Below are 23,865 nucleotides of genomic sequence, written 5' to 3'. Positions count from 1 at the left end.
TTAAATAAATCCAAGAGTTGCATTTAAAGAAAGACGCCATTCTTCGAGTTATAGGTCAATATTTAGTGTAACAACATCTCTGATGTTTTGCTTTTGACATAAGCATAGCGTTATTGTCATAAAGAATGTTTTAATGTATCACATGTAATACTGAAACAGCTGAAGGGAACAGCTGATTCTGTGCTAGTGATTTGTAACAGTTTGTGTACATTTCAGCGTTGTCTTATTTCAACACTGTATTTAAGGAGACACATACAGATACAGGAATAATTTGACTATGTTTGTCTTTGCAGAACATGAATGTGAATCAAAGCATCTCATTTATGTTGATTATCGTTCACACTCATGTTAAGCCAGGTAATACACTCCTATTGTGAATAAAAAAACAGGGCTAATGTCATGGCAGCCATACATTAGATTTATGACATTATTTTAAACCTGCAGCAGAAACAAGCCGTGAGCACAACACTGACATATCGTTATCTTCTAAACTCATATGGTGGATATATTATTATCATCAGGAGTGTAAGTGGCTAATTACAGCTACTTAAATGACTGTAAGAAGTCATTTTTTGGGGTACTCGTACTTCTACAAGCACATTTTCATGTCTGTAATTTTACTCATAATTTAGTATGTATTACACCATGTAATCTACTTACTTACTTTTAAAATCATAATTGAGTACTGATACAATTTGAATAAATATCCAAATCTTTCATTTGGATTTTTGTGGCAAATAAGACTATCCGATTACAAATGGGCCAATAAAAACCCTGACATCCAGACAAAGAAACCAAAACTCTCACAATTTCACAAAGTATAGTAGCTATTCTTGGGTTATATAATTATTGTCATTATCATTATGATAATGATGGTTTTCATCAGCAGTTTGCTCAATTGTCACAAAATAGTGGATATAAATTATATTTTTTTTGTCTAGAATAGCTTAAAATCTAAGGAAGGTGAGTGTGATCGTGTGATATGACTGAATCCTCCGAACAGCAGCTACATTTTTTTCTCAGCTGCCGTAGCCAAGATCAGGAATTGAATTTGAATCACAGTTTTTGGACCTCAAGGTATATTTCCATGGCAACCACACAAACTCCATCTACTAGGAAAAAACCTTGTGATCTGAGCAGAAGCAAATGATTGACTGAATGCATGTTGCTTCCTAAACTAAGTTAATGTTTCGTGGTGTTGCAGCTTTGTCACTCCAAACATTCATGTGTTGGTGCATTCAAGGACACAACGATTGATGCTTTTGACTCCTTTAATGGGCTGTAGTGTTCAAGTGTTCAGAAAACAAATAACATTTCTATTACTAACAAAATACTATTAGCATTTGATGTACAATTTTATTTTCTAAAATATTTGACTTTCATTGTTTTCATGGTCTTTAAAAAGACAAATTATCATGAAACAACAAACTATTAACTGATCATTACTAAAGTTTGCAAATGATACGGTGTACGGTGATGATTCTTTCTTATCATTCATGTTAAGTAATAATAATACTCACATTAATACCTAAGTTTTGTCACTCTTAAAGATAACGTTTAAGGTGTCGCACACTGTTTAACAGAATTTAAAATTAAGAAATTCACTTATCATGAACCAGCTCTATGATTCATCCAATCACACAAACATTTTGATTAATAAAACATTAACTAACTGGTTGTTCAGCATTTATTTGCTGTTGACAAATGGTCATATAAAATGTGACATTGTTCATTTAAATATGAAATTTACACAACTTCTGCCACAGATGTCTTTTGAAAACAGACATTTAAGAAAATATAAACTTTGAAAGATCCTTCCAGCATTTACACAAATCCCAATGATATATGATGTAAAAAAGGATACAAAAGAATATACACAGTAACTATAATTAAACAAGTTTAATATTGAGACTACAGTAAAAAAATACCGTTAGAAAAATAGCATTATCTGATTCTGACTATAACAGCCAGGTGTGCCTGTGTTTCTTTGTTCATTCTACAGTTGGTGCTTATTTAATCACAATACAACTTAAAATGACATAACCCTCTAATGCCAAACACAGTCTGGTCAGTGCTGAATTGTTCTCTCCCTGTGTCGGCAGTAAGAGCACATATTTACAGTAGCTGAGCTCACTGTAGCTCAGAAACTTTAAAGTGTAGGGACAACATGGCGGCTCAGTCGGTTACGGTGCCTGGGACCGCATGCTGCTGGAGTCTTCTTTCGAGTCAACATTGACAGTTTGAAATTTGTCTTTCACAGTGACCTAAAAGTGTTCAATCTGTATGGCTTATTTGGCAATAGTTTATCAGTGTTACTTAACTACAAATAGTTAACAACCTGGTTACAACTAAAAAGCAAAACAAACAAAAAACACTTATTCTTATAACACTTTTTTTTTTTGAATGAATTACAATATAAAATATCAGATACGAGTTTTGGTCCTGGATGTTCATTAATGAGCTTTGAGAAAGACAGCCCAGTCACCAGGATATTACTGTTTGTTGGCAGTTAACGTTTACCGCAGATCACAGTCATGTCCGAGGCTGATGCGTGTATCCAACGTGGAATATCACATCCACATTATATGCTTATTGGCCATCTGTTGTGGCAGGAGGTGGAGGATAAGGTGGTTTGAGAACAATGAGATAGAATATAGAATAATCATTTGCAATCGATTAATTGCTGGAGTTATTAACAAGCAAAATCTCTAGTTCCAGATTCTCAGATTCTCATTCTTGCCTTTTTTGTATGCTTTATAAAACTGAATGTCTTTGTTGTTGCTGACTTTTTTGTGTGTGGACAAAACAAGACATCTAAAAGACGTCACCGCTGGCTCTGGGAAACTTCAAGTACCACTATTTTCTGAAACTTTAAGAAATACAGTTCATCAAAAAAAAAAATAAAAAAAATCAATAGATCATCTGATGAATTTAGGACATGATGGCACGTGATATCATACTTCATGATATTTCTGTTGAGTTAGCCACCAGACTTTGTAGTGCTGAAAGAACTACAATCATGATACATTTTGAGGCATTCTTTAAGGACATTGGGACCACCACAAGGTGTCACAAGTCTTTATGAAGCACTGCTTTAAAGGGAACTTGAGAGTAGGACCGCTGGACTGAGGGAAAGCTTCTCCTGATGCTTCACGCTGCTGAGTAACTAGGACACCACGCTGTCAGGAGATGAGGTCAAGTCGAACACTTCGAGAGTTTTCTTCTCTGATTTGTTCAGAGTAAGGTCGTTAGCTGGAGTGCACAAGATGGCGAACCTCTGACAAAGAAGAATATAGGTTTTAATGAAAGAACAACAACAAAACAGAGCTTTTTTTGAGACATGTTGACCTATAAATACAAAGAGCTCACCTGTCGCAGTGAACCGGGGGTGACGCTTACATTGTACAGCAAAAAGAGAGGAACAATGAGTGTAGAGGAGAGAGTGAACCACCACCCGAGAACGTAACCCCACCATGGATACTCAATTGTGTTGTTGAACTTCAGAGGAGTGTATTTGATCAAGGAGAAAACAAACGTTGCCTGAAAAAAAAGTCACAGAGGAAGCAGTTAAAAATCTTTAGAAGGCAACTTAAAAACTGAAGTCCTAAATGACCTAAAATCCTTGTGTGGTTTACAATGACGTTATCATCAACTTTTACTACAACTCACCGTGCATATCACTGGAGTGATGTACTTTAAACAAAGCTTAATCAGAGGTAAAGGCCTGTATCCAATCATGTCCTCTATGTTTTCATACCAACGGTCTGCACCTGTAAGTACAAGGAAAGCTGCGATGAGGGATTTTACCATCACAGTAAAAAGAAAGCATGGACATCCTGCTTGTTTAATAACTCACCGTAAATCCATCCAACACCAACAGACTGCAGAAGGGCAAAGAGAAGTAGAGTCATCCCGCTGCAGGCGTAGTAGTCAAACACCTGGAAAATGTAGATTCCACCCTGTGTGTGAAACGGGACCTCAGTCAGCTGTTGTGATTGTCTTTTACCACAAGAGAAAAAAAAAGTTTGTCGTGAAATCAGCGACGTGACATTGTAATCTGATCGTACTTCTGTCACCATCGAAAGGCCAATGAAGAAACAAACAATGCTGATGCCGAGCAGGAGAAATTTTCGCCGATGGCCGACGTGGAAGAAGGAAGGATTCATGTCAGAAATGGATGTTGCGAGAGCCTCTAGTCCTACAAACTGAAACACAAGCCTCCACGTTACACAATAACTCCACACATGCTGCATACATACATTCAGACTTTACGGATATAATTTCACGATTGCATAATTATTCGTTTTTTAAGGTATTCTGGTAACATGCACATGGACATGCAGTACACAATATTAACAAGACCAAAAGCACAAGTTTCCTAAAAGAGGTGATTAAATGACTCCTTTTTAACTGTGAAACAACCACACCTCTCAAACCAAGAGCCAACTCTCCTACAAGATTAGATTGTTATGTATTCGCTCTCTAAATATAAGCATTTTAATATTTTATTTGTTCATGTTTATTCACTGAGCTCTAAAGAAGATCCAGCTAACCTGACTGTCCAGTCCTAGTAGGATGATCATAACGAAAAAGAAGATCGCCCAGATCTGAGGAAAAGGCATCATGGCGACTGCTCGAGGGTAAGCAATGAATGCCAAGCCGGGACCTGCGGTGAGAACGAGACAGTCAAAAAAAAAAAGATTGGACCCCTGGGTGTTTTACACACATTACACATGTTTTACACACACACACACACACACACACACACACACACACACACACACACACACACACACACATATACTTTGACTGATAGTATTTTCTTTTTCTCACCTGATTCTGCTACTTCTGATATATGCATGTTCTGCTCATATGCCATGAATCCCAGTGCAGAGAAGATTGCAAAGCCAGCTACAAAACTGGTCCCACTGTTTAGTAGACACAAGTACACACAGTCCCTACAGACAAAAAGTACATAAATTTTATACCCTGTTAGTTTGTATTCAAATCATAAGATGTTCACATTTTTCTTTAAGTAGATGTGACTCATAAACTCTTGCCTGACAGGAGTATTTTTGGCCTGATGCCTGAATAACCATATTTTTGGAGGAAACAAATACCTGATGGGGCTCCCTTTGAATAAACTACTCTGAAATATCTTGCTCCAAATAGGTATTGACCATAGTAGCAGAGCAGCCATTTTCCCCTGACATCATGCTCAGGGTGGAAACCTCAAATACTGTAATGCTGTGTGACAGATTGCAAGTCCAATAAATGCAGTGAATCTGACAAATAGTTTTTTTCACTGTGTCCTGTCTGTTCAGCAACTAAAAAAGGCAATCTGAAGGGATGTTAAGGGATAAAAAAATATTTGATAACACTTCTAGACACTAAACGTTAGCATTCAGCCACCTCCGAGTGAACATCGCTGTTTGACCACCAAAGCAATGTTGAAGTTAGCTGACGGGTTATCAAATATGATTCTTAATTCTAATTGCCATCTGAAGCTGCTCATGGGACCACATTGTAGGAAAAGTGTTTGTTCTTTATATGTGTTTTGTGTGTGTCCTATCAACAGTATCCAAACATTAAAAAAATCAATAACAGATGTTATATCGAACCTACCTGTAGCAGTCATTGTTGTTTTTATTATAACTGCCAAGTGCAATTAGACAACCAATGCAAATAGCATAGGAATAAAAGATTTGTGTGCCAGCGTCCATCCACACCTGCAAGACAAATAAAGACATGTGATCACTTGCATACCAAAGGTCTTTACCTTGTGTTGAAACTCTGTCAGGCATCTCTACAGAACCACTTCATGGATATTTGCTTTTGTTTTACATAGCTACTGACTTCGGTGACATCATTTACACCCATCTGTTAGCAGAGAAATGTGCTCATACCTGTGGGTCAGAGAGGCGGGATGGATCTGGGTAGAGATAAAACTTGATCCCATCTAAGGCCCCTGGTAATGTGAGTCCACGAACAAGCAGCACCAGCAGCATCAAATATGGGAATGTGGCAGTAAAGTAAACAACCTGTAAAAGAGCCATGGTGGTGTTGATTTGTGGAAGAATTGTGGACATAGTGTTAAAGAATGGATGTTGCGAGATCATAGTCCTACAAAGCTCCACCGATGTTTGAAACAGCTAATACAATTGAGACACCAATGTATTTTGTTGCAGTTATATCCTCAAAGGGGGATAATTTGATAGTATAGATTGGCCTCAGAGGTGGGCTTCACAGCCAACAACGCTAACAAGCTAACAGCAACAACATTTAGCAGCAGTTAGCAGCAAAATTTGACTTTGGCCAGTTCTTGTGTATTGCAACTTTAAGTTTGCCATGTTTACATTCTTAGTTTAGCATGTTAGCATGGTAATATTTGCAAATTAGCACAATTATATGTACATATTTTATCAATGTGTATATATTTGTATTTGATTGCAGCATACTACTGGATACAACGTGTTTATCATTTGCTGAAATGATCCATCTTTGTCATATCTATATATGGGAAAGGTGAAAAGTCTTATCTTGTCTTGCCTAGCGAAGGTACATAGGAATGAAGGTAGCCTTGCATTTGTTTGTCAACAAAGAACTGGAAACAATTAAAATTTGGCAAGGCAACAATTTAAAGGATCAACAAGTGATTTCACTTTAGTGTGCACCAGTTTCTGTAGTAATACATCCAACATTGGCTGAGATGTTTAACTAAAACCACAAATGTGATCACCAAAGTTATTAGGTTTTAACCTCTGGCTTCGCACCAATTATCTGCAAAAATCTAAAATTAATCTAACAGTCGCTGAAATATTTCAGTCTGGACCACAGCAGTAGACTTTCAGACTGATGATGTGTTCCTGGAGCCATGCATCAGGTTTGTGCAAATGAGAAAATGAGCACACGTGCCGTGGCCTCACTTTAGCATTAACTTTCAGTGAGCTTTCATTTCTACTTGAACCGTGAACTTTGTGCAAAGACATCTTGTTTTACACTTGTAGAACAAGGGTTACGTAAGCTGTTGTGAAAGAGGCAATGAGGAGAATGACGTCCGCCAGTAAATCTGTCTTCCTAACCTGTTAACCTTTAACAGTTTAGGAGTTGTTTGATACTTTGCACACAACATAAAACATGATCCTACCTTGCCGGTAGACTTTACTCCTTTCCAGACACAGAAGTAACAGATAATCCACGACAACAGAAGACACAGAGCCAACTCCCATCGCACGCTGCCCATTTCGTGGATACTTCCTGTGATATTTAAAACTCGTATCCTGTGAAGCATATCCTCAGTTATATTTCACAAATGGCACTCTCAGAGCTTACTGTCGTATTTGAATTTTAGGACTCATACTTACTCCCAAAACTCTCTCACAGGTGATGTTGCATTTGCAGGTACAGTCCAGTTCAAATCATCCTTTTGATCAAATTCCACACAGGTCTCTGTTGCAAAGATCGCAGGCATTAAGGGCGCTAACACATATTTTCAAATTTCTCCTTTTTTTATTCTTGTCTGTAAAATGTGCCAGTATTTTATTTAGTTTCATATATCAGGACAGTTTCTCTGTGTTCACCTAAAGTCTCAGTAGAAGATGTCAAAGATGTTACTGATCTCTTTGGGGGAAAACCATAAGTGTTTCTTCATATTCTTTATGTCACAAGATGTGTCCGGAAAGAATTTTTGAGTAAGTTATGTAACAAGCCGGGCAGAGCAAATCACCTCAAGATTTAAATGTTTCCAGAAGCTGGACTTTGCATTCCAGATCCAAAACCAGACTCGAAAATAAGCCTAAAAATGTGTTTCCACATGTGTTGACAATCTGACATATTCAGTCAGATGGCATAATGGAACCTACCCGTGTTCCAGCTGTTCCTGCAACTTGCCCAGGGAAGTTCAGATCGGAAAGAGAAGAACAGATACAGGAAAGCCCAGGCCAATATGATGATGTAATAGATGCTGGAGTATAAAACAACCACCTGACTGCCGTACCCCATCCCTGAAATAAACAAACAGAAGGTCTTTAAATCACAAGCTGAACACTTTGAAATAGCAAACAAATACTTCTGTATAAAATACTTGTCACAAACTTTGTTCAGCACGTTACTCTGAGCCAAACACTAGTTTAACAAAGGTGCTATATGCAACTTTACTAGCCAAACACAGATTCTAGGGCTACTATTGCTTTGCCTCTACTACTGTCATTCCTTCCTTTGTTGCTAAGGGGGGTTAGGTAGCTAATTCCTCATCCTCTCATGTTGTACTGAGAGCAGACCAGGAAGTACAGAAACTCATCATTACTTCTTGAGGTGCAAAGTGGTGTTATGTGACAAAACTATCATCAGCTCATATCTAAGCAACACAAGGCTGACATATTTGACATGAGGTCAAAGCTGTTTTATCTTCTAACTGTTAATAAATTCTAGTACATTTTTAACTTAAGTGCTTCCATTTAGCTCCTTTAATTATACATATATAGAAAACATGTGGAGCAGATTAAAAATAATAATGAGAACGTAAATTATCGCAGTAAATACAGTGATAAAATATACAATCTTACAAAACAATCTTTAAAGTGACTACATTACCTCACATTAAGATATTATATGAAACAAGTGAAAAACGATAAAACAGAACAAAATACTACTATAATTTGAAAATCTTTATGAAAAAGAACATATACTATTATCAAATAATAGATGGCTATATACTTTTCCAGTATATAGACAGGCAGCTAGGTGAAGATAACTTTTTCTACTGTTGTTAATTTGCTACAGAAATGTGTTCATGAAGCCACGTGAACATGAGAAGGACACTTTAGTAAATCATTCGACTACGTGTCACAGGTCACTTTAGGCAATATCTAACCACTGGAAGTCATGTCGACCCGAGGGAGTCAAGGAATACGACACACTAAATGGTATGTTAACAAAACCATCTGGAAAGGCGCCACTAAGAACTGACAAAGTGGATGGCCATTATAAAAACATACTTGGCAGGTGATTGGACGAACCATCTGTCGATCATGGGCTACTTTTAACCAATCACATCAATGCACCGCTTGAAGCCTGGCAAGATGAATTTGCGAGATTGAGTGATCTTGCGAATCCATCTGCCTGAATGTCAAAAGGACAGAACAACTTTTTTTGAATGAGCACACAAACTCAAATGAAACATTCTTATATAGAAAAACTGTGACAAATATATTACAGTATAAGTGCTCTCACTACATAATTCATATACAGATTTGTGTACGTACAAATGTCACAGGTCTTGAAGTGTGTGTCTGCATGTTTTGTCCTACATTCACCACAGCAGCTGTAGAGAAACTTGCTGGATTTGAGGTCGCAAATTATTTATTTTTTCCCTCCTAGGTTTAGAACTCATGTATACAGTTTTCTGATCTGTTTTCTTGTCGTACATATACAGATACTCATGTGTGTTGTGTCTTTGAGATTGAATTAATCTGTGTTTTCACAACAGATCACGTGTTTTATTTCTGTCTGCAAACATTACTGAACAAAAACATCATAATATCAGAAAACCTTTAAACCCAAATTATATAATGAAGAGCCAATAAATCAATATAATATAAATAGTATTTTAGTGACATAATGCCATTTTGTAAATTATCGGATCATAGCTTTGTAGTAATTCAATGTCACACGTCCCCTAACCACGACATCCTTTCAGTTTAATTACACAGATTTAATCTGATTTCACGTGGACAGTTATTTTGGATCCTTACCTTCAAAAAGGGGACAGATTTTTTTCCAGCAGGTTATACTCCCCTGTTTTGTGTACTGGCCGAGAGATGTCTCCATGAGGAACAGAGGGATGCCGCAGGTAAAGAGGAAGAGCACGTATGGGATGAAGAACACACCTTGGGAAAACAGAAAAGAAACACCACATGAGATGTTTGTAGGTTCAACATTTTTCGTAATCCATAAGAATGACATTCAAACAACATCCAAATCTAATCTCAGATTACACTAGATATATATAGTCAGATTATTTTTCAGCCATCAATTCAAGAGTCTGGGAGTGTTTCATTTGAAGAAGGTGTTGTTGTGTGTTGTGTCTGGATATCCTTCTGTTTCTGAAGTGTTTCTTTATAACACCTATGAAATGTGTTTCTTAGTTTGTATTTAGCTACTCGCAGTGTTTGTTTCCAAATGCAGCGTATGTGTTAGCACAGTTGTAGAAATGCTTTCTTTTTGTCTGTTTGTCTGCCCGTGGTTTTCTTATGTTGCACACAGCTCGGTGCAGCAAATGTTGGTTACCTCAAATGAATAATATTTACACAGCAGTTGCGATTGTTGCTGATAACAAACAGACAAATATTGTTGTGACATAAATTCTTGCTGTCGCAGCTCTCAATCTATTTTCACTGCCATCAAGTTTGAGGTATTTTGAACATTCTGCATGTTTACTCGTGAAGACAGTATCTGCTTATTAATTTCGCTGAATGAAACTCACCTCCTCCATTTTTGTAGCACAGGTAAGGGAACCGCCACACATTTCCCAGGCCTATGATTTGTCCTGCGACAGCCAAGAGGAACTCCATTTTGTTCGACCACTGTCCTCTGGTCTGGGTGCTGGGTGCAGGATGAGCCCTGGCGTCATTCAACGTGAATGTGACATCTGGTCCGAAAGGCTTGTCCATTGCACTGTAAGAAGTAAAGGACAGGAATTCAGTAGGATTTCTGATCAGTGTAGATTCATACAGAGGCAGAGGTAAAAACAAGTTTCTGTTTTCTAATTAATTATAATTTTTGATGTTGTTTGTGGGTTTTATTTTTCATTAGCAAATGTTAGCTCAATGTTAACACAATATTTCACTCTTTAGTAGCAAGTAAACAGTTTAACAACATAATCACTCACCACAGCAGGAATATTCACATGATTTAATCCGTATATTAATGTTCAAAACCCGCACAATGACAGCAGTCTTGCTGTATTAGGTCAACAGAGGGTCAGTGCTGCTTGGCATGAGGATAATTCCTCCATCAATGTTGCTTTTGTGCTGCTGCCTTGGATGTGATGTGGGGGTGAAGCAAATAGACTGGAAAATATGTTGTTAAATATACGTCCTGAAATGCTCACAACAACCTTCCTTAAGTGGTTTTGTGATCTTTTGGTATATACGCTAAGAGGACAGAGCAGCACCAGAGGGCTGCAATTATGTGTTAATTGTGTGTGGTATTTAAGAAATAGGAGTAGGAGAACAAAAATAACACGAAGGGGAAAAAATCCATCATGCTCAAAGCTTATAATAAAGGTGACATGTAGCGGACAGTGAGTGTAGAAGGAGTCCATATACAACGTTTACAGGACACAAAAAGGCTGCGTCAAATGGAAAACTTTACAAGAGGTCAAAAATGTGTTTCTAACACAAACACTCATGCTTTACCCCTGTTTCAGGCACAGACTTAAGGGCGTATTACCAATGGTGGTACAGCTGGTTGGAAACATGTTGGTAGTCTGCCATCACTTCAGTGGTTTTAACTTTTTTTGGCAGTTGCTTAAGCAAGTCACAGAACATTCAAATAACTGTGTCCTATTTGCCTTATCCTATAAATTATCTGTGGGCACAGAGTATTTCCTTGTACACAGAGACTTTCATGGAGACAAACTATCTTCTGGAACAAGGTCTGCTTAGGGACCCCAAAGAGCTTGGTGTGGACGGAGCAGGCGAGGTGAGCGCTCCAATACGCTCATGTTCTTCAGAGAATATAAAGACATCAGTATGCTGCTTCCAAAAGAGCACTGAGGTGGGGGTTTAGGAGGTCTGACAAGTTTTGTCATGTTTTTAAACCAACAGTATGACATTCACACTCACTTCACGCAGCGACTGGTTGGTTATTGTTGTGATTATGTTGCTGAGGACTTCAACTTTTCTCTCTAGCTTTCTTCTTTCCTCTTTTCTTTTCAAATTACTTCGAGGGCAACAACATGTCGGCTGGACAAACCAGTTAGTTTTGATCATATCACGGCATTATTTGTGTAGTGTTTCTGTGTCTCTCTCTTTCTGACAGCCCACTGTCATAGTGAGGTGACCAGTGCCCGTAAAGTTGAAGGGGTTCAGTGTTGTCCTCAGAGACATTTCATTTTCCTCGACTACTGCCATCAAGGGTGGTGTCCCTCCTCCTGCTCACTTGAGACATTCCTCCCCTTGGTGTAAGGTTCAAACCAGGGAATCAACTGAGCCACAGCTCATGGCCTTACTGTCTTGTTTTTCATCCACTGAGATCATATCCTATAAATGGTGCCATTGTTGTCCTGGAAGACACAACACTCTATGGGGACACAGCTGCTCAACATAGGAAAAGCACATTCATTCACAATGGGTCTTATTCATTCATAACTGTGTGGAAAATGTTTTATTTTGTCTTCAAATAACAAATGATAAACAGGTTACCACATTAACAATAAATACTTGTTTTAAACCAGATTTAATTTGTTTTTTCACACATAGTTACAACTACACCCTCAGTCCTTGTTAAACCGTACATAATATGACACAGCACATACGTGGTTACACAGTCTACTGCAGTAGTTGTAAGGACGGACAGATCTAAGCAGCATTAATCAATTCAATCGAAGTGCTGCAAAACATTTGACTAAACTAAACTTTACCCTACTTACAAATCCAGCTTTAAAAATGTTATCAGGGGTTATCATAATATGATTATAGGGCTTTAATATCCGCTCCTTAAACGGGAGCTTTGCTAACTTTAAACCTGTTTTGTAGAGTACAGTGATGGTAGCTCATGCAAATGAACTGTGATAAACCTCTCTCCATTTTGCCTGCAAAAACCATAGTCAGATCGAGAGAGTGGGCCTAAACCAGGCAGAGCTGATATAAACCAAGGTTCTGTTCCTACTCTGCTTACCTCTCAAAACATGTGTGTACTGTTCAGCTGCAGTACCAGAAGTGGCCACCATATTGTTCCTGTGTTTTGAAAACAAAGGCCAAAATGTAAAATTGGGAGCTGCCAATCAAATATAAACCAGGGTTCCTGTTAACTGTCTATTTCTCAGCTAAAATTCTTTCGTAGACATATTTTAGTTACCACTGTAACAATATTATTTGTTACTGACTGGATGTTTTACTGTTTTCTGTTTCAAAACTGTCACCGAGCCAAAACCAAGAACTGCAGTCGCATTCCTGTACTCATCAGTGGAAGATATTTATTGCTCTTTTATCGTTTATTGGAAGGTGCGGTGCGTTCTGGTCATTGTAGGTACTTTGGCTCAGATGCAACATCTTCTTATGCAATGTCCCGCACACAACACCTGATCATCTGGTTATCTGAACAGTAACATATCAGGATTAATAGCCTATAAACACTGATTGATCGGAATCTACAAAGTCACTGGTGAAATTGTACTAATCATAGTTCTTGAGTAAATTCCATCTCAGGTTGTTTGAAATTTTAACAAAAAACTGTTTCACTTTCACTGCAAATGATCGGTTTTCAGTCTCTTTGATTTCTGACAATCGATTTCGGCCCTAAAAAAAAAATCGTATCGGTCGACCCCTACATAGACAGAGCAGTAGGTGTCTATGTAGGGGCAAGTCCCCGCTTTCCAGGGGTTTGGGACATACAGTGAGAGCCTGCAGCTCTGTGAAGCAACAATCCTTTGAGCTAAATACTAACGCCAGCATCGTCACCTGGTCACAGTGACAGTGCTGACATGCTGCTGTGTAGCAGATATTTTGATGTTTACCATGTACACCACCATAATTTAGCATGTTAACGTGTCATTTCTAACATGTGTAACAAGGTCAAGCTTTGCTGATGTAAACGCCATTACTAAAATTGGTATTGTAAATAAACAGTTTGACAAATTTTGACAGGAGTCAGTTGGAAAATGTGAATTTCAGTACAGCATTTCATATAAATCCAACCGTTTTCTTGATATTTTGCCTGGACCACAGCACTGGACTGACTGAAGCTGCCATCCCTACATTCTTAAGGGGCTAAAAAGTAGTGTACTATTGATGTGCACCTGACAGAAAACCCCAGTATTTGGTTTAACAAACATATTGGAAAATATTTTTGTCTGGCTGAGGCTGTTGGATCAGATATGGTATCGAAAATTAGTCTCACAGGAATGTTATTCCAGGGGGGGCAAAGAAAAAAAAGTGCTTTACACCAGACTTACTATACCTCTGGGAAAGGTGCCATCTGAACAGTTCATTAAAGCGCCTTTAGGGGAATTTGTGATTTGTGATGTTGGAGTATATAAATAAATCTGACTCATCACAAACCCTGAAGAGCCTGATAGAGTGCGTCAAGATCAAAAATAACTCTCAATGTGACCAAACCTTGCAAAACAGGCAGTGTTAGGAAAACTTCGGGTCACTACCGCTTATTGGCTGTTCACCACTGAGGTCATTAGTTTCAGATCATGGTTTTTTTTTTTTTTTAAATCTCTCTCTATATACATAACATTCATGAGCTCCATTCTGTTGTTCTGCTGTGTATTAACATTAACAGCTTTTAGGATAAAGTTGCTGACAACTATTTGTTTTTAATGTATGCAGCTTGTATTTTCTAAACACACAATCAAAGCAAGAAATTGATGTATCAATATCAATCAAACAAATGATTAAGATTTTCAGTCTGTCCAAATATTTGCACACGAGCACTGCACTGTGTGAAACAATGTGAGCTTGCAGCCCTAATGATCACAGAGCAGCCTGAGGTGTACACTAAACAAGGGAAATAGCTGCTCTCTCTCCCTGCAGCAGAGCCGGTAACCTTTGGCCTACATATTAGAGCTCCGAGCTCCAAGCAGAAGTTCCACCACAAAAGCCCAGCTGTCACTGCGCTGCGAGGATACCCTTTTTATTTCCTTCTGGCGAAACGACACCACAGAAGTGTACACTAAAATTTCACACAAAGGATTTAAAAAAAATAAACGATAAAGGCAAAAAATAAACTATGCATGTGACCTGAAGGTAAAGAGATTGGTACCTGAGAAAAGATCGCGTCACGTCAGTAGCCTTTGCTTCTGTGTTAGGCGTCCATGTGTCGCCTGTTGGCGGGATTCATCTGGTGCCTTTAGGGGGCAAATGAAAGTCTAGTCTTCCCCGGGACAAGTGCTCTTTTCGGCTCTGACCATGAGTGAGCCCATGAGGGGTGGCTTGAGAGAGCGATGTGTGACAATGGGGGCGAATAGACAGAGCAGGAGGGAGAGAGGGTGAGAGGCAGCCGGGGGGCGGGCCGGTCTGTGTGTTTCTGAATGAGCCACTCAAGGCGGAGACTGTTGAACGCACCACATGGCAGCACAGTACACAGGGCGGGTGTACAGTAGCGGTAACAGCAGCAGTGTATGGCTCTGTGGGTGGTGATGAAGACTGTCAGGGTGTCAGCCACCACTTTTGTTCCACACATTAGATATGAACAGCATATGCACAATATACGTTGAGGCCAATATCGTTTGTTTTTGTACAGGGGAGTAAAGACTACATGTAACTGGATTACATTATAAGTATACTTTAAAAAGGTAACTGTCAGGGCTGTGTCAAGCTTTTTGGTGGCCCCTATTCTGTGGAACTATATTGGGGCGTTCCAAAACATCCAAGGCTGTTATTCTTTAACTTTTTACACCTCGTACAACCTCAGAAAATTATCAAGTGCAACCATAAGAAGGCAGCGTTTAATTACAGCAGTCTAGTTCTTTTAACATCTGTTTCTGTTCATCTCAAAACTCTGGTAGCTTCAGGGGCCCTGCGTAATAGGGGTGGGAAAAATAATCGATTCTTAGATGAATCGCGATTCGGACGTGGATAATTCTGAATCGATTCACAAATGTCAAAAATCGATTTTCTACATGTTAATTGACAACGTAATGTTGACGGAACGCAAGAGGCGGAACTCAGAAGCGCGGAAGTGCAGCGCCCGGACAGTTGACAGTGTGCACACAACAAAAAATATGGGATGTGTCGTGAATGTCTGTACTCACAAACAACTCATGGGTGGAACGTCTGAGGCATTTGTTCATGCTGGGCGGCTCAAGAGCAGCGTGGAGACCGCTGTTGGCTGTTAGCTGATAGCTGTTAGCTGTGGCGTTGAGTGCGCAGCGTCCAGGTTAACTTGCGACACCTGTAACTAACTATCGGGTATTTCTGTCATTCCTCCGTGCGTTCGAATGGTTACTTAAAGCCATCGTTCCCAGCCGCTTACATCGTTATTAAGTTGAATCCAAGTCGATGTGAAAACTGTACACTGTCAAACAGCCCGCACAGTATGTTGAAATCCAGCCCGAACTTAGCGTGAGGTCAGTCAGCTGAGTGTGAGACGTACAGATCAACCTGTGATACAAACACCTGTATCGACCGTCGACCAGCTGCAGCTGTATTAATGTACTACATGTATGCTGCTACAGGAACGCTTTTCTTTTCCTTTTGGTTCTTTGCAAAGCTGGATGTTTGCTAGCAAATGTAACCTTCCAGTTGACTTGCCACATTTCTTTCATTTGTTTTATTAATTAAATATATTGGAAGCAAATTAAGTATGGATCATTACAAATACTTTGCTTTGAAAGTACCAAGTAGTCAGACAGTGAGAAAAAAGTAGGAAGTGATCAGCAAACTCAGATTTAATTTATTGATTTTTTTTAAATCGTGCATGGAAATGTACATAAAAAACTTGCTGCATCGAGATGCATCGAGAATCGATTTAGAATCGAATCGTTGACCTCTGAATCGGATCTAATCGAATCGTGACATGCCAAGAGATTCCCACCCCTACTGCGTAAGTTACAGAAAAAGATTAAGGCTACTTAGATTACAGATACATCTATCTATAAATACAAGGAATCTCTGTCTGTCTGTGTGTGTGTGTGTGTGTGTGTGTGTGTGTGTATGTGTCTGTTGGTCAAATATCTCTGTGGATAAGGATCACACTGACCCGAGACTTTCAACATGGCTGCCGCATGGTTCAGTGGTGTGCATCTAAGCATTTGTTTGGACTGCAATGATACCGTGAATAAATTATTTCATAAATGCTTTACAAATTCCGCCGAGCATTGTCCACCAGAGCAACCACAGTCACGTGCGCACCAGAGCCAATCACTGCACACCGTGGCCACGTGCGCACCAGAGCCAATCACTGCAGAGCTCAAGCCCACGACATACCTGAAGAAACAAGCGGATTTATACCTGCAGCGGCGCGAACTGGACCGGGATTTTGCCGGCTGTTCTGTTCTGTTCTGTGCATCTAAACTGACTGTTGTGGATTAATGAGATTAAACGAGTCCGGACCGAGTCTGTTCGGGTCTGAGGAGATCCGTAGACGCGCGGACAACAAAGTGGAATCGGAATCTGTGGATGTTCATGTGTAGCTAGCTAGCCGCTAGCCGCTAGCTACACGGCCCACCTCCCGAGGCGACGGACCGGACGCATCGGCATGTCCAAAACCAGACCTAGGGTAAAATAATGTCCGCTACGCTTTTTCGCGAACATTGCCGTCACGTTTGCTTTGTGTCTGGTGCAGGAAGAAACGGTAAAAACTGGCTTTTGTCACGAAAGTGTCCAAGCAGCAAGTTTGGTTGTTGAGGAACAGGAAGTTGTGGGAGGGAGGGACCTAGGCGGATGATTGACAGGCAACGACGGTCGGTGTGTAGACAGCGATATTGAGAGTTGAGAGATTTGTGACATTTAGCGTGTTTGGAGCATGTAGTTAGTGTGTTAAGTAGTGTTTGGTGTAGTGTGTTTAGTGTGTAGTGGAGTCGGTTTTTTGTTTAATGAGTCAGAATAATGAGGAGAAGCTGAATGTGGAGCAGGCAGTCCAGCTATTTATTCAGCTGGAAGGAGCTCAGGCAGACCTGAGCATTGCCTGCATTTAAATTTAAATAGTTACATATAACTTTGAACATTTTTTAAATGTATGCACAAATTTAGCAAACAACAATTTATATTTGCATTATAAGTTAGAAAAAAAATGGTTTGTTAAACATATTTGTGGTTTTCACAGTAAAAAATCTAACTTTTTCTACTCGGATTTTATGTTTTTTTGTGATTTTAGGTCCATTGTGTTAATACAGTATGTCAAAATGAAAATAGAACTGTACAGTCACACATGTGAGGTTGTGCTGAAAATAATGACACCAAGTAAATAGCTTTTAAGGTGAAATATAATGGCAAAATCAAAAATAGTCAAAAACAGCCAATTATACCATGGAATATCGGATTTCACAACAAACCTAAATATCCCTGATGTCCCACCTTCAAACACAGCCTCATTTGGCCATCCATGAAAAAGCTGCTTAACCTCCCACTTTTTTTTATAGGAATATACTTTTCTTACGGGCACTGCACTAGTTCAGTAAAAAAGGGGGATTGCTAACAGGATTACAGTGCTGGGAAGACAAAAGCGCTGGTGGTGGATTTCCGCAGGCACAGACAACCCTGCACACAGGTGAACATCCAGGGAGCGGACATTGAGATTGTGACATCTTACAAATACCTCGGAGTTCACCTGAACAATATGATGGACTGGACTGATCACACTACAAACATATAAGTAAGTGCAGAGCAGACTCCATCTGCTGAGGAAGATCGGATCCTTTGGAGTACTTTCTACGACTCTGTGGTGGCATCAGCCATTTTCTATGGAGTGGTCTTCTGGAGCAGCAACTTCTCAGCAGCAGGTAGGAAGAGGATGGATAAACTTATAAAGAAGGCCAGCTCCATCCTGGGATGCCCTCTTGACCCAGTACATGTGGTGTGAGAGAGCAGGATGATGGACAAGCTGTCATCGCTGCCAATGTAGGAGTCCCGCCCCCTGCAGGTCACTGTCACAGCACTGGGCAGCTCCTCCAGCAACAGACTGATACACCGTAAGTGTGTGAAGGAGGGGTACCGCAGGTCCTTCCTTCCAGCACTGCTCCAAATAGACCTCACATGTACACTATGTCATAAAATAACTAATTTCTCAGTTTTTTCACACTAACTGGACAATTTTTCATATCCATATTTATTATTTATTCAACAACACACTGCCACACTGCTTACAATTACACTGTTAACAGTGTAAAACATTATGTATACACAATGTATACAAGTCTATTTCTATTTCTTATTTTATTTTATTTTATTGTATTTTATAGTTTATTTTTGTAGTATTATTATTATTTATTACAATATTACTGTCCTTTGGCTGCTTTGATGAAAAAATGCTTCTGTTTGCAGGACTAGTAAAGGAAATTCTGATTCTTAATGTGATAAACCAGGCTGTAAACATGTAAGAGTCTCATGCATCATCACTCTAGTCTTGAGTCTTAACTGAATACACAATACTCGTTAATAAGAATAAAATAAAAGTTATCTTATTTATGTTTAGTGTCTATGGTATGCATTTACATATGTTTAGTATTAAATCACCAGGATAAACGCTAACTCCTGAAACACTTTATTTCACAGGTTTGGAAATTTCATGGTAAGTTGGTAGTGATTACTAGAGTTTGCCCAACATCACAATAATTAGCTTGAAATCTATTGAAAATGACCTTAATTTGATTTAATAATGACATTCTATACGTATATGCAGTAACAGTAATACATAGCTGATAATTTTCTTAATACATTTCCAGGAAGAAAAGCTTGCAGATCTCCAGAGCCGTCTTGAAATATAAAAATGGCAGTTTGGCATTTCAGGAGGAGTTTAATGATGATGCTAGATATTTTTTGTTGAATACAAGTTTATACTATGTTGCAGAGTACTTCTGTGGAGGATTTATGGCTATAGTGCAGGTCACCAATTATTTTTTTTTTGGGACACACTGCGTCTAACTGTTGGCCACCAAGAATTAGTTCCAGCATGTAACTCCCCCTCATAAAACACAAATCTGGTTTACATCTGGTTATGTTTTGGTCAAACATACTCTTGGGATTTGTATTAGGCAGGAAATTCATCACTTAATTTCATGGTGAGGTCAATTTATCAAAATGACGGAGGCTTGGAAAGAAATTAAAGTGCACAGCTCAGCACACAGACCAGAGAAACTTCCTCTTCTCCCTGCTTGACCCATTTTTTTCAGGGGATGACATAATACACACAAAAAAGTTTTTCAAGAGTCTGGTAACATTTTAACATTAAACATTAAATCACAGTTTCTGAAAAACATGCTTGTTATTGTTCTTCGGATGGGGGTGGAGCCATGGGTTTCTGTGTGCAGCAGCAGTATGTTTTACTTCCACTGTGAATTACCAAATGCTTATAAAAACGTTCAAATCCTACACACAAGATTGTGAAGTGTTAAGTGGTTCACCCACAAATAAATGACAAAAAAACCCAAAAAACCCTGCACTGACTGCACAGCAGTCTGAACAGCTGACAGCTGTTGAACTGAAGAGTTGGCATGGTAGTTGTTGTTTATGATTTTCTCTGGTTAGCCGAAGACAGAGCAAGCTATTAATAATTGAGACTTGCTGTTTTCCTTCGCTTGCCCAAAATGCTGCAGCAAGTGATCCCCATTTCACAAACATACATAGAGGAACATCAGATCAACTATTATGAGTCATTAACAAATATACTTCAAGCAACTGACACAAAATATGTCATGTTATAAAACCACAGTAGTGGAAATGACAAAGTGAATAACTTAAGATACAGTTTGTCTCCAGTTATACACAACTATAACGAGATTTGGGGAGAATGTCAAAAACAGAAAGGTATTAAAGTCACTTGGGCGAATACTAGAGAGGGTAAATATTTCCTCACAGCGACAAAATAATCTTTCCTGACACAGCTGGTGACCCAAGATGATCCTGTCTCTCCCTCCCTCTGTGTCAGTCTCTGTCCCACACAGGCACCCCGAGGTCCAACATCCACAGTCCCCCACCATGGTATTTTGCTATTTTCAACACAGATGATTTCACAAATGTACAAAGTCTGTGAAGACCATGCAATCTCTCTCAAAGTCTTGTGTTCTGATGAGTGCATTCCGTATAACAAAACGTTTTTGCTCACCTATTGGTATATTGTAGTAATAGCTTTCTTGGTAGTAGAAACAAGTTGTGAACAGAATATTGACATATCGTCACCATATAAGTTGATTTGACAAACTAGCTAGACCTTTCCTGTTTCTTGGTTGCCTGTACAAACCTGTGGATGATCTGTTATCAGGTATTAAACGCTCAAGGGCTGTACACTTCTTTGTGAAGGACTTGAGGCAGGTTTTCAGCTACATTCCAAAGGATGTGACTTTATGCTTGTTCTCAGTGCCTCACCTCAGTGCCTCGCTGCAGAGATTAACCAGAGCCATCGCCTGTTGCATTCTGGAGGTTTACTATAAGGCTGTACTGTGCTTCCAAGAGGAGAGAGTCAACTGAAGAGTTTTATACTTAGTTCAGAAATGGAGTGATCGAACATTAATGCTGCGTTCTATTGAAAATCAGAAGTTGGTATTTCCAAGTTGGTATTCCCAACTTCCTATTTAAATGCAACAGAGGGATGTTTGTGGAAATTAAAATGACAACGACAAAGTTGTATTTACAACACGTTTCACAAAGCAAACACTATATAAAGTGAAAATTGAGAATTTCCATTTTTTGCTACGATATACTTGTACTCCTAAATATGGGTCAACCCAAGTAGTCTATACATATATGTAAATATAACATTCATGCTCAATCGTTCAGCTTGACTTGGCTCTGATGTATTTATTATCTTCAGACTGATAAAGCAAATTTGAGTAAAAGTTTGAAAAATGGCCTTGCACAGTTATTCATTCATGCAGTATATGAGACATAAACTTGTCAGTAAGTTTGCTTTTTTAAATGGAATTTCATTAAATGAATCACACATGTAAGCTGTTACTTGCAGATAAATGAAGAAAATAGATCTTATACTCACCAGCTGTCATCATATGGAGCAGGGTGATATCCTTGTGGATGTTTGGGTTTTGTCTCACTGTTTTTCATCTCAAAATACTCTTCTGTTGTTCAATGCCAATGTCTGTCCGTGTCTCTCTGACACAGGAGCTTGCAGAAAGTGTGTAGGGTGTAGTAGATACAAGATGTTGGAAAAAACATTGTGCTGGTGGTTAATGAATCATCTTCGGCAACATCATCCGATGTGAAGCTGCACAGGGGTACTGGAGTTCAAAGAAACACAGCTGTCTCCTGATCTCACAAGACGAGTCTGACTTCTTCACAAACTAACTCATTGTTATAATCTTTAACTTTAGGCTTGCAGGGTGTTATTTATATCATAAGCTTATGGTTTCAAACTTAACAGTAAGGGACAATGTACACCCAAAATCTGAACATCATGTCATCAGGGTATTTATTATTACCTTGTTAGATAATTTTTTTTTTTCACCCACTGATAGATTTCAAATGAATATTTTAAATGGAAAAAACAGCTTAATGTACCTATTAAACTGTAGATACGGTCCATATTACTGTAACTGGTAAGCTAACTCGGCTGGCATGGATAATGTTTTAACAGTCTTCAGCTCAATCTCTCAAAACTCTTATGACAACACTGAAATCAGTCAACCATTTTGCCAAAGCTCATACCATACACATACTGTATCTTTTGCAAAATGAGACACTGCGCTCAAAACCATGTCATGGCTCATTTAACCCAAACAATGCACACATCTATCGTATTAATATCAGTAACAATGCAAAATATACACACTGGTGTAATGCATTTAAAACAATACAACAAAAGTACTCCTGGCTCACTGTATTTTTAGATATCATGGCCTGGATGTCACAGACATTTTTAATCTCAACCAGAAAAGAAACAATCATTGGTTCAAAGGCTCAGAGAGAGAAACTGGACTTATATATGCACCAACCCAGACCAAGAAGCAAGATCTCTAGTAGTGGTTTTTGACTAATTTCTCTCTCTGACCATCAAAGAGAGACTGATGCACACTTTTATAGCGAGCTTGTATTGATCTTTTTCTTCATCTTTTATTATTTTGATAACTTATATTCAGCGTTAGTTATTAGGCCCATTTGTGTTCTCTATGTGTGCTAACATACCAAAATATGTGTGCAGGAGGGGGCCCGAAAAATATGTCTGCATTGTGCAATCCATATATTTAATACAGCCCTGTATTGTACAAATTCAAAACAAATTGGCACAGATGTCACTAGAAATATTTTATCACTTGCATCCTCCTCCTCTTATTCCTCTTGAGTCCTCTTCCTCTTTGTTGTCCATGATGCTCCATTGTTTCGCCCAAGGTCTCTTTTAAGCTCAGAGATGACTCAGGTGTTTTGACAGTTGTGTTTTAAAGAGGTGATGAAGACTATTCGGTGATTAGGGTGTGGCTCACTTTTGCACATCTTGAACTTGTTGTGCTTTTAAAAAGTAATGAGGTCAAACAAGACCATTTCAAGTAACGTGTCCGGAGTGTAAATTACACAAATGTATGTGGGTGTAAATATAATTTTACTTTTTTGATGAATGATTAATGATGACAACAATTGTGAATAAAAGAAGGACACGTGTCACTGGTAAAACACATATTTGTGTGTGTGCTTATGACTGGACAAGATGTGAGTCAGTTTTAGAGAAAAGCTCCTTTGCAGATCATTGTCACCCTCTAGTGTCTACAGGCTTGCAGTATTTGTTTGGAAGTGGAGGTTGGAGTGGAGGGAATGATCAGTCAGCTGCAGTTTTCTGTAGCTGTTAACATTTAACGTCTTTAACCCTGCTTTTAAGTACCATTTGGTGCCATCATATAGAATATTATGTATCAAACCTAGAAAGGCCACATGACACTTAGAGTTTGGTCAGATTACTTTAAAGAAATAGACTTAAAAGTTTTCTTAAAACTACCTCTATTATAGCCGGGTCAACAGTACCTGACAGCTCAAAATG

General features: G+C 38.8%; 1 protein-coding gene across 2 annotated transcripts; it reads right to left on the bottom strand.

Annotated features, from left to right (window-relative positions):
• Window positions 1–1,257: 1,257 nt before the first annotated feature.
• Window positions 1,258–22,146, bottom strand: LOC115583881 (sodium- and chloride-dependent GABA transporter 2-like). Of its 2 annotated transcripts, none has more exons than XM_030421108.1 (15): window positions 21,877–22,146; window positions 10,484–10,674; window positions 9,753–9,887; window positions 7,863–8,003; window positions 7,365–7,449; window positions 7,148–7,280; window positions 5,907–6,041; window positions 5,626–5,729; window positions 4,834–4,958; window positions 4,554–4,666; window positions 4,068–4,205; window positions 3,857–3,959; window positions 3,670–3,770; window positions 3,370–3,540; window positions 1,258–3,277 (listed from the first exon to the last, which is right to left on the bottom strand). In XM_030421108.1, the coding sequence occupies exons 1-15, from the start codon at window positions 21,942–21,944 to the stop codon at window positions 3,167–3,169; spliced, it is 1,854 nt and encodes a 617-aa protein (XP_030276968.1). In that variant the 5' UTR covers window positions 21,945–22,146; the 3' UTR covers window positions 1,258–3,166. The 2 variants fall into 2 exon arrangements, with proteins under 2 accessions (XP_030276968.1, XP_030276969.1); XM_030421109.1 differs by lacking the exon at window positions 21,877–22,146 and adding an exon at window positions 14,992–15,244.
• Window positions 22,147–23,865: the final 1,719 nt, after the last annotated feature.

This window comes from Sparus aurata, chromosome 6 (genome assembly GCF_900880675.1).
Source record: "Sparus aurata chromosome 6, fSpaAur1.1, whole genome shotgun sequence".
NCBI lineage: Eukaryota > Metazoa > Chordata > Actinopteri > Spariformes > Sparidae > Sparus > Sparus aurata.
This window is presented reverse-complemented; position numbering and strand designations above follow the sequence as displayed.